Here is a 12,699-nt window from a genome sequence, read left to right on the forward strand (position 1 = left end):
TGGACTGAGAGGTCTTTATTTTATTTTATTTTTTGTTTAAGGGGCTTTAAGGGGCTCTTCCAGGTCAGGAGACAAAGGCAGGGCTGTGTCCTTGGGCTGTGGTTGATCTGCTGGCTCTGATTCTCCTGGTGTGGGGGATCTTGGTGCTGTGGGGCCTCCCAGGGTCTGAACTGTAGCATCGTCCCACCCATTCTCATGCCCTGAACTGTCTAATCTGCAGTTGAAGGGCCCAGATCCAAGGTCACGACCCACTGGGGCTCTCAGCAACTCCCTATCCAGCAAATTCTGCAGTCAGGAGCATCTTCTTGATCAGTACTGGGTCCTCAGACCTGGGAGTGACCCCAGCCACCCAGGCTGCCCATCTTTCTCAGACAGGAAGAGCTAGAAAAGACTTGCCGTTTTGAGGACTTGGCCTGATCACGAATGGTCTCCCGACTCTAATTTCCACTCCCTTCACAAAAGTTATACTGAGTGGTACAGAAGGATGCGTAAAGTCCTCGTATTCTCCAAAATTTTACTGATGAAAACAGGAACATGCGTGTGTGGGTAGTGGGCATGGTCAAGCAACCTGGGAAGCGTGGCATTCAGTGTACAGAGGGGCGGCCAAGCAACCTGGGAGACGTGAACTACAATGTGTAGGGGGTGTGGCCAAGCAACTTGGGAGGTGTGGCTTACAATGTGTGGGGGGTTTGGCCAAACAACTTGGAAGGTGTGGCTTACAATGTGTAGGGGTGTGGCTTACAATGTGTAGGGGGTGTGGCCAAGCAACTTGGAAGGTGTGGCTTACAATGTGTAAGGGGTGTGGTGGCCAAGCAACCGGGAGGCATAGCATACAATGTTTAGAGGGTGTGGCCGAGCAATCTGGGAGGCATGGTGTGGATTTCTGACTACAAGGCAGTAGCAGCCTGTACAGGCGGAGCAGGGAGTGGCAATCTGTCTCGCCTCGTTCTGCCTCGCCTTCTCCACTGCCATGTTAACCCCAGGCATGCTGGCTTCTCATTCTACTGGTTCCCCAACCCAGGTTTGGCAGGATGTGGCAGCCGGGGCAGTGAATGGGAACGCGTCATGCCTGTAGCTCAGTTACTGCCCTGCTCTGCCCGGACGGGTTGCTACCACCACAAGGATGCCAGAACTGAAAAGCAGCCCATACGGTGCGTGCGTAGCATGTGATTCCAGATGATCAAAGCCAAAGAGCTCTTGACATCTCCAAGTAAAAGGATCCCATACAACAGAGCTGGGAGGAAAGAACTTGTGCCGAAAATCCCATAGAGCCACCAGTGTTTGGAACAGACAATACCAATGGGTTTAGAATCAGGCCTGCTCAACTTTGCACCACCCCCAGCTGTTTTTGGACTGCAGCTCCCATAATCCCCAGCCACAGTGGCCAATAGCCAGGGATTATGGGAGTTGTAGGCCAACAGCTGCAGGAGGGCCCAAGTTGAGCAGGCCTGGTTTAGATGGACCAGTGGTCCAGGTCCAGTTTGGTATAAGGAAGCTTCTTATGCTTATAAACCAACACAGAAGACCTTTCGTGCAGCAGACCTTGGTTTATTGGGAAAGGGAAGCTTTCACAAGAAAAAGCCAACACTAGAAGTGAGTTTAAAAATCCGGGCATCTATCTTCTTTTATAAATAAATATCTTTTGCGGATATTGCACAGTGTCAAGCCCCTCCTTTTCCGCACAAGACCCTCCTCCAGCACACATACACACACACAATTTAAACTGGAGTTCAAACCATTTGGAGGATTTGGGGGGAGATTCTCAAGTACTTTCTCCTACTTGGTGTTTGTTTCTGAAAGGGAAGGGGAAGGGGGAAGGAAAGGAAACTCTGATTTGTTCCTTGAAATGCATTCATTTATATTTCTTTATTGTTAATTTATATGCCGCCTTTCATAATATTCATTCCAAGGCAGTTTACAAAAGTTAATAAAATAAAATCACAGTAAAATATGACAATTAATTAAGACCAGAAAAACATAAAGACACAAAAAAGCAACAGCCATAATAAACAGACACAGCGACCAGAAAGGACAGATTGGTAATCCCTAAGGGGTAAAAGTCTGAAAGTTTTCAGTTGTTTTTTCCCCAGTCACATACCCAATAATATAAATGTTATTGGATACTGTTTTAATTGTGTTTTTAAATTGTGTTTTAATAGTTTTAACTTTTTAATTTTAGTTGTTGAAATGTTTTAATCTTTTATTGGCTGTTTTTATGGTTTTGTAAATCGCCCAGAGAACTTGCGTTTTGGGCAGTATAGAAATGTATTAAATAAATAAATAAATAAATAGATAGATAAATAAATTTGGTAGGGTTTAGCAAGGGGGAGAAAAGAGGACATCAGTGTACTGAGTTTCGTAAATTTGCTTCAAATCTATCAGTGAGAAATGAGATTTCAGGTCTTTCAAATAACCTTTCAAGTGGAATATCTGTCGCAAAATCGAAACCACTGAAATGCTCAAACCAATTCCTGATTTGGCCGGTTTGCCACAGTGGGAAATGTCGTTTCAGCTCCAGTTTGAACCAATATCCAAAGAAGTGAAGGAGGGACACATCTCTAGCAAGCTCTGTGCATTCAGCACAAATATATTTTCGCTCACTGACCAGACAAAGCAAGAATATTTACTGGAAAGGAATGAAAAGCAAGGGAGAAGTTTGTTTTCCATTTGAGAGAGGGAAGCAGCTCAGAGTCACAGGCGTCACAGTCAGAAAGTCGCTATACAGCAGGTGGGGATTGCATCCCATAGGCACTTGAGGATTGGGAGAATGAAACCACCACTTTTAGCACAGCAAGGGATGCACGAAGCCACCTGGTGGACCGAGAGCGACAGTGACATGAAGCCATTAACATGTTTCCAGCAGCACAAGCACAGATCCACAGAAAGCCAGCTCAGCACAGGTGTGGACCAGAGACAGCCCCGCTGGCAGAGATGGAGGACCAGATGATGATAGACGTGCTTCTGAAATTCCCCTCCTCAGTATTTCTTTACAGATTATTTCCTGGAGTTCCAAATTGCCTAGCATGGTTTCCAAAGTGGAACCAATGTATTACGAAGGCTCCATGCATCCTTTTCCAAATTTCCGAATTTTGTAAGAGCATGACACACACTCTCTTTGTCCTGGCAGCTCAGGACCTCTGTGCACCTGAGGCAGGATACCAAATGTTGCCCACTTCTTGCATTCACATGTCTCCCCTTTCTACTAAGTATTTTCATGCTGGAGCAAGGATTTGAGAGATATGCATGGACAATGCTATTTGGCCACCATTTCCCCAAGATGATGTCTGAGGCTTAACTCAAAATGTTCGGGACCTTTAGTATGTCCTCAGCATCTGCACCAATTTCTAAACCCTACAGATTTCCCCCTGCTATGCGCTAAAAATGTCTAGGCTAATTCCCCATCACCACCAAGGAAGATTCTGAATTTTTTCTTTGTATTGTGACATGGCTGCTAGAGAGGTGCATGAAACAATTTTTAATTCATTTCAAATTCAAATCGAATTAAACAAATTGTTTTGAATTCAAATCAAATTTGAATCTGGCCCTAAAATTTGATTTGAATTTGAATCAAATTTGAATCGATTCAAACCTTTTTTGGTGCCTTTTAAAACCAATCAGGGGTTCATTCAGGTGCTTGGATCAAATTTGAATCTGATTTTGAAAATTGGATCCAAATTTCAATCCAATTTCCCTTTAAGGGCTGATTTGATTCAAATTTGAATCACTCGAATCACCCAGATTTAAGCAGAATCAATTCAAATTTGAATAGGTTTGCACATCCCTGATGCCTGATCCCCAGTGAGAAGGAGCAAATGCCCCAAATTGCCAGCTGGTGAGGGTGATTTTTCCAGTTCTTCTGGACTGAGTTTATATGTGACGTATTCTTAGTAACTTTCTGAGTAGTGAACTTTCTGGTTACTAAAATTGAAAATAAACTGTTTATTTTTTGTAGTAAAAACTTCTAATAATTTCTAATACACTTCTAGTAAATATATAATAAACCAGGGGGGATAGAATGGATTCCATATGTGTGTGTACAGACACACACACACACACACACACACACACACACACACACATCTATCTATCTATCTATGCAGAGAGAGAGAGAGAGAGAGAGAGAGAGAGAGAGAGAGAGAGAGAGAGAGAGAAACACCAAAGAATCCAAACTTTTAAAAAAATCATTAAATAATCATGGGCAATTTTATTATTATTTAATTTTTATTTTTTTTAGTTTGGATTCTTTGGTGGTTTCTGTGCTACTTCTTTGAATCCATTCTATTCCCCCTGGGTTTGTTTGTTTTTGTTTGTTTGTTTGATATGTAGATGCTTTTTTGCACGTTTGGACAATTTTGGACAATTTTATTATTATTTAATTTTTATTTATTTTTTAGTTTGGATTCTTTGGTGGTTTCTGTGCTACTTCTTTGAATCCATTCTATTCCCCCTGGTTTTTTTGTTTGTTTGTTTGTTTTTTGTTTTTGTTTCTTTGATATGTAGATGCTTTTTGCACATTTGGACAATTTTGGACAATTTTATTATTATTTAATTTTTATTTATTTTTTAGTTTGGATTCTTTGGTGATTTCTGTGCTACTTCTTTGAATCCATTCTATTCCCCCTGTTTTTTTGTTTCTTTGATATGTAGATGCTTTTTTGCACGTTTTGCACAGGTGCACCTTAGTAAGAGAGAGGGGAAATGAACGGAAAGTTGCAGCACATTTCAGTCCCAGAATTATTTTCAGCAATTAAACTGGATAAACGAGAATGAAGGGAGAAGGGGACACAGAGCAATCCGTCCAATTTCTCCTTTGCTACCTAATGGCTGGCCATTGAGCCATTAGATTCGGCCATCAGATGGAACCAGTAGATTAAAGGCCTGACTATTAATAATACTGAACCTAAGATCAGCTTAAATGCCGATGAAATCACCCTTAGAGAACCAGATTCCTTACAGGCTATTTACAACCCCGGGTAACTGAGCAAGAAGCACCTTTTAAAAGTGGGGGTCGTCTTTATTGAGCAGGGGGAGAGCAACTGGCCCTATCCATCCCCAGCACAGCATCCCTCCAGTGGCTGTTGCTGGTGTCTATCTTCTGTTTCTCTTTTAGACTGTGAGCCCTTTGGGGACAGGGAGCCATTTCATTTATTTATTTATATCAACTTTGGGGAGTTTTGTTGAAAGCGGTATATAAATATTTGTCATATTCGTATATCATCTATTTTGAAAAAAGTAGCAGGATTAAAAAATCTTTTTTTTAAAAAAAGAATGGAGCAGGGGAGATAATCTCACTCGTATCACAGTCGGCCATGGATGTGTGCTAGCCGCACAGAGCTAGCTACTTGGGATCTGTGACCATCCCAAATCTGCACTGCTGCGGGATTTGGAAGCACCAAAATAGTTCTTTGGTCCATGCAGCCAGAGATGCTTGGACATGCCCTAACACACACATGCACACACCCTCACAACCGACAAGAAGACCGTGCTATGGACACGCAAGGGTCAGTGAGTGTCAGAAGCGGAACAGATATCAACCGCAAACAAGGCGGCTACAGGTCAACGTTCCCAAATGTGGCACGGAAGGTTCAGAAAGGGAGTGGCCATTTCTTTTGTTATTTAGGACTCGATTACTCGATTACGGCAGCAATGAATGCACCACTGAGAGACCTAAAAGGCCAAGCTCTCCAGATACCCTGGAGAGAATCTATCCATGTGAAAGCTGACACCAACTCTGGCAGCAGTTCCAGACTGGGCTGGGAGAGTCTACATAGGAACATAGGCAGCTGCCATATACTGAGTCAGACCTTTGGTCTATCGAGCTCAGTATTGTCTACCCAGACTGGCAGCAGCTTCTCCAAGGTTGCAGGCTGGAATCTCTCTCAGCCCTATCTTGGAGATGCTGCCAGGGAGGGAACTTGGAAACTAGATGCTCTTCCCAGAGCGGCTCCATCCCCTAAGGGGAATATCTTCCAGTGCTCACACATCAAATCTCCCATTCATATGCAACCAGGGTGGACCCTGCTTAGCTAGGGAGACAAGTCATGCTTGCTACCCCAAGACCAGCTCTCCTCCTGCCTGGAACCTTGAAGAGCTTCTGCCCATCAGAACAGACAATATGGAGTGAGATGAACCAATGCTCTGACTTGGTATAAGGCAGTCTCCTGTGTGCCATAGCTCAGTCAAAGAGCATCAGACGGCCCCAGGTTCAATCCCAGATTCACTTCCTGGTGTCTCAGGGTAGGGCTGGGAGAGCCTCCTGCCTGTTACCTTGGAGAGCTGCTGCCAGTCAGTGTATGTAATACTGAGCTAGATGGACCAAGGGTCTGACTCAGTATAAAGCTGCTTCCTATGTTCCTGAAAAGAAATGTCCACAGCCCAACGACTAAGCAAATGCTTAATCATTGAGATCCCGATGTAGAACTGAGAGGCACTGCAGAAAATCCCAGGTCTAAATCCTAGCAGCTCCAATTCAGAAAGATCTTGGGGGCCGGGGCCAGGAAAGACCTCTCTTTGAAAGATGTTGCCAGTCTCAGCAGATCATCCTGAACACACGGCCTGCCTCAGGATCAGACAGTTTCAAACATTTGCCATCCAACATTTGAGCAGGCTTGAATAACCTTGAGGTTTCCGTCCTGTTCTAAAACCCAGAGGCTCTCCTGCTTTGGATTCAGTGGCTGGTTCATGCATACGCCCCATCGAATGTTCTCGCTAATGGTTTTCATCTGTGTGCGGAATGCGTTTTGTTCTGGGCGGCAGTATCAAGGCAGTGTGTGCACACATATATTCAGAGCGGGACCTTCCTAATTCAATCTGAGTCGGAGCTAAAATTAACTGAGCGGACCTAAAAAAAACCACACTTGTGCGCGTGCACATGTGCCCACCCCTTAGAGGGAACACTGGATCCATCTGAACTTCCAGCCAATGGAAACGTTGCCTCATCTGATAACGGAGATTATTTCTTCACCATGGGGTTGACGCAGGAGAAGACAGCTGCAAATTACTTGGCACATTCAGAATGCAATAGAAAAGGATGCATTGAAATGAGACCTGACCAACAGCCCCATTGAAAATGTGGGGTGTCGCTGGAAAAAGGGCGAGAGGCCGTGAGGTGAAAAGTGACCTCTGAAAGCAGCATCGAGAGTGGTTTGACAAGCTTTTGCCCAACACGTCAGAAGATTTCTGGCAGTGATTCTGTCAGCTACGAGTGTGTTTGCATAAGGGCCGGGGTGGGGTCTCTGTGCCCCACATCCGCCCCCAAACTCACTCCCTTCTCGGCTTCCTTTGCCTTCCTATACATTCTTGGGATTGTAACAAAGCAAATTAAACTCCAGGTTTTCGTCCCAATGCCGAAGCAACACGAAGAGTTGCTGAGCGGCCGCCTTCACGGTCAGCAGGCTGCGGCCTTCGGGGAAATCCTGCTCGCTGAGCCACCGGCTGGCTTTGGCCGCCACCAGCTCCCACTCGATGAAATGGGAGGCCGAGCTGTGCTCCAGCCAGGCCAGGGCAACGGCCGTGGCCCAGAGCATCCCCTCCGGCTCCGTCTGCTGCTGGAACTCGATGTCGAAAAGCCAAGCCTGCAACTCGGAACTGTCCGTCGTCTCGGAACCCATGCCGCTGTCGGACTGCGACTCCTGCGGCGAGGGCGCGTTTTCTGGGGAGGAGAAGCGTCGGATGGTGATGGCGGGAGGAGAGAGAGTGTTCTCGGCCTTCAGGGCCCGGGAGACACTTTCGGCCGCGCTGCCGGAGAAGTGGCGGGCCCGTCCCACCTCGCTCTTGACCTGTGTGTCGTCTGAGGAGTCGTTCCCTTCTCCTGGGGCCTCACCCGGCTGCGGGCTACACTCCGGGCTCTTGGCTTCCCCTGAGAAGCCAGACTTCCTGGAGCTGTAAGAGCTGGCCGAGGGGCTTAGTGCCACGCGGTGGCAGGGGAAAGGCGACGTCCACTTGAGCTTCTCCAGGGGGATGTTGATGGCCTCCGAGAAGGCCTTGTTCAAGAGGAAGGAGCCACAGGCCATCTGGAGGAGAACCTGAGGAGAAAGGATGCAGGTGTTTCCTTTGGATTTACAGGCTGAGAAGGAACTGAATCGGGGGAGGCTGTTCTGGTTGAGAACAGTGACTCCACAAGAGCTGGAAAGGGCTCAGGAAGGGAAAGGGTTCAGCACCTTAAACAGCTCCAAGCAGGGATCCATAAGAGTTGGGTATAGACTAAAGGTGAAGTGTGCCGTCGAGTCGGTGTCGACTCCTGGCGCCCACAGAGCCCTGTGGTTGTCTTTGGTAGAATACAGGAGGGGTTGACCATTGCCATCTCCTGGCACAGTATGAGATTATGCCTTTCAGCATCTTCTTATATCGCTGCTGCCCGATATAGGTGTTTCCCATAGTCTGGGAAACAGACCAGCGGGGATTCGAACCTGCAACGTCTGGCTTGGTAGTCAAGCCATTTCCCCACTGAGCCATTATTTATTTATTTAACATGTTTTTATACCACCTCAAAAATACATCGTTAGGTGGCTTAGGAGTGGGTGAATCTGTCCCTCCAGGTCTTGTGAACTACAACTGCCACCTTTCCCAGCCACAATAAATTGTGGCTCCGGATGCTGGGAGTTGTAGTCCAAAAACAGCTGCAGGGCCAAGTTGCCCACCCCTGGTATAGATCCATAGAAGGGATTTTGTTCCATGCAGCTGCTTGGAAGAGACATCTGGGTTGTTGTTGTTTTTAATGGCTACTGTGGATTGAATTTAATTCTTTCTCTGCCAGCTGTCTGTTCTTTGGTGAGGCTGTCCAGCAATTATTGTGGCTGGGGATGATGGGAGTTGTAGTCCAAGGGAAGCTATACCGCACATTAAGGCACTGAATATCAATGCAGGCCTCCCACTGTTGCTGCTAATACTACGAGGCCGAGACCAGCAAGAGATCCGTCACGTGAGTGTGAAGATTTGTAACTGCAGGGATTACCCTGATGCTTTCCCCATTGGATTCTCAAGTGTCTTCTCCCAGAAGGGACTCATCCTACCTTGGCTAGAGGTGGCCCCAAGATGGGACTGGAGCGGGGGTGTGATGGGGCAAAGTTCTACAATGGCTTACTAGAAAATAGAGATGTACATGAAACACATTTTTTTATTCACTTCAAATGCGAATCGAATTCCAAAATTTTGTTTTGAATTTGAATCAAATTTGAATCTGGTCTGAAAATTTGATTTGAATGTGAATCAAATTCGAATCAATTCAACCCTGTTTTGGTGCCTTTAAAAACTAATTTGAGGGGGCCTGGATTGTTTTTAAAAGGTGCCAAATGGCTCTCAAATCAAATTTGAATCAAATTTTGAAAATGTGATTCCAATTTGAATCGAATTGCCCTTTTAAGGGATGAGTCAATTCAAATCCGAATCACTCAAATCACACAGATTCGAGTTGAATCAATTCAAATTCAGATCCATTTGCACATCCCTACTAGAGAATGAGGGGGAGACATCATTGTCTACAGTGGCAGCTTCTCCCCCTCTTGCCCATGCAGGGTAGAAGGAAAAGGAGCAACCATCATCAGGTCCTGGGGGTTCAAGGGTCATCTGGATGGGCCCTCTGATGAGCACAGAGGGACCCCTATGCTGTCCCTGGCATACCGAGTTGGCCACCACCTGTTGCAGAAAATGCCTTCCTACTTTGAAAGCTGAGCTGTACTTCATCTTCAGGGTCCCTCTAGGGTCCCTTGAGTCAGACCAGGGCTGTATTTTTGAGGCCCACTCCAGATTTCTGAGGCATGGGGGCAGGGGGAGGGGGCTCCCAGTAACCAGACTCTCACACTTTCTTCCTAGACCTTAAGGGCTCTTTGTCACCAAAAGCCTTGCAGACTGAACTCTGCTTCAGAGGTCACCCCAAGCTGCAGTAGCAGCCCTGGCACAATTTACAGTCATCTGGCTTCCAAGAACCAAGCCTTGTCCACCAAGCCCTGGTCTCCTTCTGAGCAACGTGCTTCAGAGAAGACCTTGAATGGCTAGACCAGGCCTGCTCAACTTAGCCCCCACCATCTGTTTTTGGACTACGACTCCCATAATCTCAACCAGAGTGGCCAATAGCCAGGGATTATGGGAGTTGTAGGCCAACATCTGCAGGACAGCCGAAATTGAGCAGCCCTGGGCTGGACTCATACTCTTTGTGATGCTGCCTTCCAGACCCTTCCTGTCTTGGATGACACTACCTGCCTCTGGTTTCTGCCTTCCGAAGAGCCTCGTACCTGCCCTGGGCCACATGACCCACCTCTAGCCCTTCAGACCACCAGAACCCCATAGACTCCAACATTTGACTCCATTGGTATCCCCTTCAGGCCAAGAGGTATCCTAATCTTGGTGGAATTCAGACCTTGGACAGCTCCCAAGGAAAAGGGTTCAGGACCATGGAGATCTCCAAGCAGGAATTCAAAAGATCTGGGTCTAAATCCATAAAAGGAGACCCAGACCAAGACCAAGCATCTGCTTGGAAGAGACTTCTGCAGTTTTATTTTTAAACATATTTATTTTATTTATTTTATTCATATACCATTGATTAATGGCTAGGGTGGATTGGCCCCACTCATAGGGACAGCTTCATTGTTCAGTGGGGCCGTGTCCAGTTTTCTAAACCATAACTCTGGCGTATAGCTCTGGAGTGTATACAGATTTACAGATCCTCAGAGGACTTCTCCAAGTCGGACAACGAAGAGATAGGGCTGTGTCCTTGGGTCGTGTGACAGGTGCTAGCTCTGGTCCCCCTGATTCTCCTGCTGCGGGGCAGAGTCCTGCTGGCATGGGCTTGGTTGGGGCCTTGGTTGCACAGAGCCAGTGTGGTGTAGTGGCTAGAGTGCTGGACTAGGACCGGGGAGACCCGAGTTCAAATCCCCATTCAGCCATGAGACTTGCTGGGTGACTCTGGGCCAGTCACTTCTCTCTCAGCCTGAACTACTTCACAGGGTTGTTGTGAAAGAGAAACTTAAGTATGTAGTACACCGCTCTGGGCTCCTTGGAGGAAGAGCGGGATAGAAATGTAATGATGATGATGATGATGATGATAATGCTGATGATGATGTCCTCCCACCCCACATCATCCTCCTGATGAGAGGGGTCCCACCTCTGGGGCAGTGACATATTGGTCTTGATCAGTGGCGTCATGTTGTGGCCAAAGGCCCGTGGCTTTTTGCTGGCTCCTGCCACTGCTGACCCCCAGCTTGCCCTTGTCAGCACTAGCAAGGAGCTGGCATGTATGCGGCCAGGGGCAGAGAAGCCTGTCGCAGACCCGCCCACTGGTCACTCACCCAGTCACCTGCCTATTTCTCCCCCTTGTGCATGGGCTAATAACCTCACTGCCTGGTTCATGTCGTCGGGCGGTGGTGTCATGAGCCTGCGTGCAAAGGTGGAGGGTGCGTGAGAGACAGGCAGGTGAGTGGGCAACTCCCCCAGCCCTGGTCTCATGCACACCAGCTCTGTGCTGGTGCTGGAAAGGGAGGGAGGCCAGTGGCGGCCCCAGCATCCTTGGGTGTTGGGATGTGCACAAAACCGGTTTGTCCGGTTCGGTTCGAATCTGAACCGGATGCAAACCGGACTGGGCATGTTCAGTTTTGCCCCTGGTTCAGTTTGAATTCGAACCACTAGTTCAGGCCTGGTTCAGGGGTGCAGGGTGCTATTAAATTTTGTTTTTAAAAAGTTTGACTTACCACCAGCGAGGCCTTCAGCAGCCTGTGTGTGTGTGTGTGTGTGTGTGTGTGTGTTTCTGAGGATGTTGCTCTGGTGGCTCCCCCTGCCGGCCTCCCCTGAGTTTCTATGGGCCTGTTTGACCCATTTTGGCAGCATTTCAGCCCTCTGCGTGTGAGAGGCACACATTTTTTTTGGCCCATGAACATGCATGGTGGCCCCAAAATGGCTGCTGCGCATGCAAACAGTGCCAAAACAGCTCCAACATGGGCCAAACTGGCCTGTGGAGAGGAGACACAGGGGGAGGGGGAACCACCAGAGACCACCTCCCCTCGGTAGCTGCAGCAGCACCCCCTGGGGCCTCGGAAGCCCTCAGCAGTGGTCAGTCAAACTTCTTAAAAACAAAATTTAATGGCACCCTGCACCCCCAAACCAGGCCCGAACCGCCTCAGGGGGTTCGGCTCGATCTCGAACCGAACTGGTTTGAACTCAAACCGGCTCGAGATCAAGCCGGTTCACACATCCCAAGGTGGCCCATGTTCACTGAACATACTTGCCCAATGGCAGTTCTGCCCTGGCCTTGATAATAAGATACTTACCAGTGGCAGATAGTCGATGTTTTCATTGTCGCTCTCCAAACTCGACTCACTGGTCCTGGCGGGAGATTTGCCCATGAAGCTTCTAGCAGCTCGAGTCAGCAACCTGGCTTTGTTGAAAGTCAGCCTGGGCCGATGAGATAGGGAGGGCACGGTGACTCGTGGCTCTGCAGGGCCACTTCTGCATTTCTCCCCATGCCCTCATGCACGAGGGCAAAATTAGATATTCCCCTCGAGCCCCCGCTCCCACAAATAAAAACAAGGCTATTAAGAAACAGTCCTACCTGGCAGCAAACAGGCCCTCAATGGATTTCTGAGAGGAAATGGATGGGCTTCGCAATGGTACTGGGGAGAGGCAAAGGGGGAAACGTGAAAGGAGGAAAGCTTACAGAGGAGAGCTGGTCTTGGGGTCGCAAGCATGACTTGTCCCCTTAGCTAAGCAGGG

At 47.7% G+C, this 12,699-nt stretch overlaps 1 protein-coding gene across 5 annotated transcripts in view; it reads right to left on the reverse strand.

Moving 5' to 3' along the window:
- Positions 1–12,699, reverse strand: part of VWA5B1 (von Willebrand factor A domain containing 5B1) — a 146,068-nt gene that overhangs the window by 41,152 nt on the left and 92,217 nt on the right. For 4 of the 5 annotated variants that reach the window (XM_053280874.1, XM_053280871.1, XM_053280872.1 and 1 more), the window contains 3 exons: positions 12,539–12,599; positions 12,258–12,381; positions 1,848–8,024 (listed from right to left, as the gene is read on the reverse strand). In XM_053280874.1, the coding sequence (XP_053136849.1) occupies positions 7,290–8,024; positions 12,258–12,381; positions 12,539–12,599 (920 nt within the window). In that variant the 3' untranslated portion in view covers positions 1,848–7,289. Of the gene's footprint in view, positions 1–1,847; positions 8,025–12,257; positions 12,382–12,538; positions 12,600–12,699 lie in introns of those variants that run through there. The other variant, XM_053280875.1, reaches the window with a different exon arrangement.

Source organism: Hemicordylus capensis, chromosome 16 (assembly GCF_027244095.1).
Source record: "Hemicordylus capensis ecotype Gifberg chromosome 16, rHemCap1.1.pri, whole genome shotgun sequence".
Taxonomy (NCBI): domain Eukaryota; kingdom Metazoa; phylum Chordata; class Lepidosauria; order Squamata; family Cordylidae; genus Hemicordylus; species Hemicordylus capensis.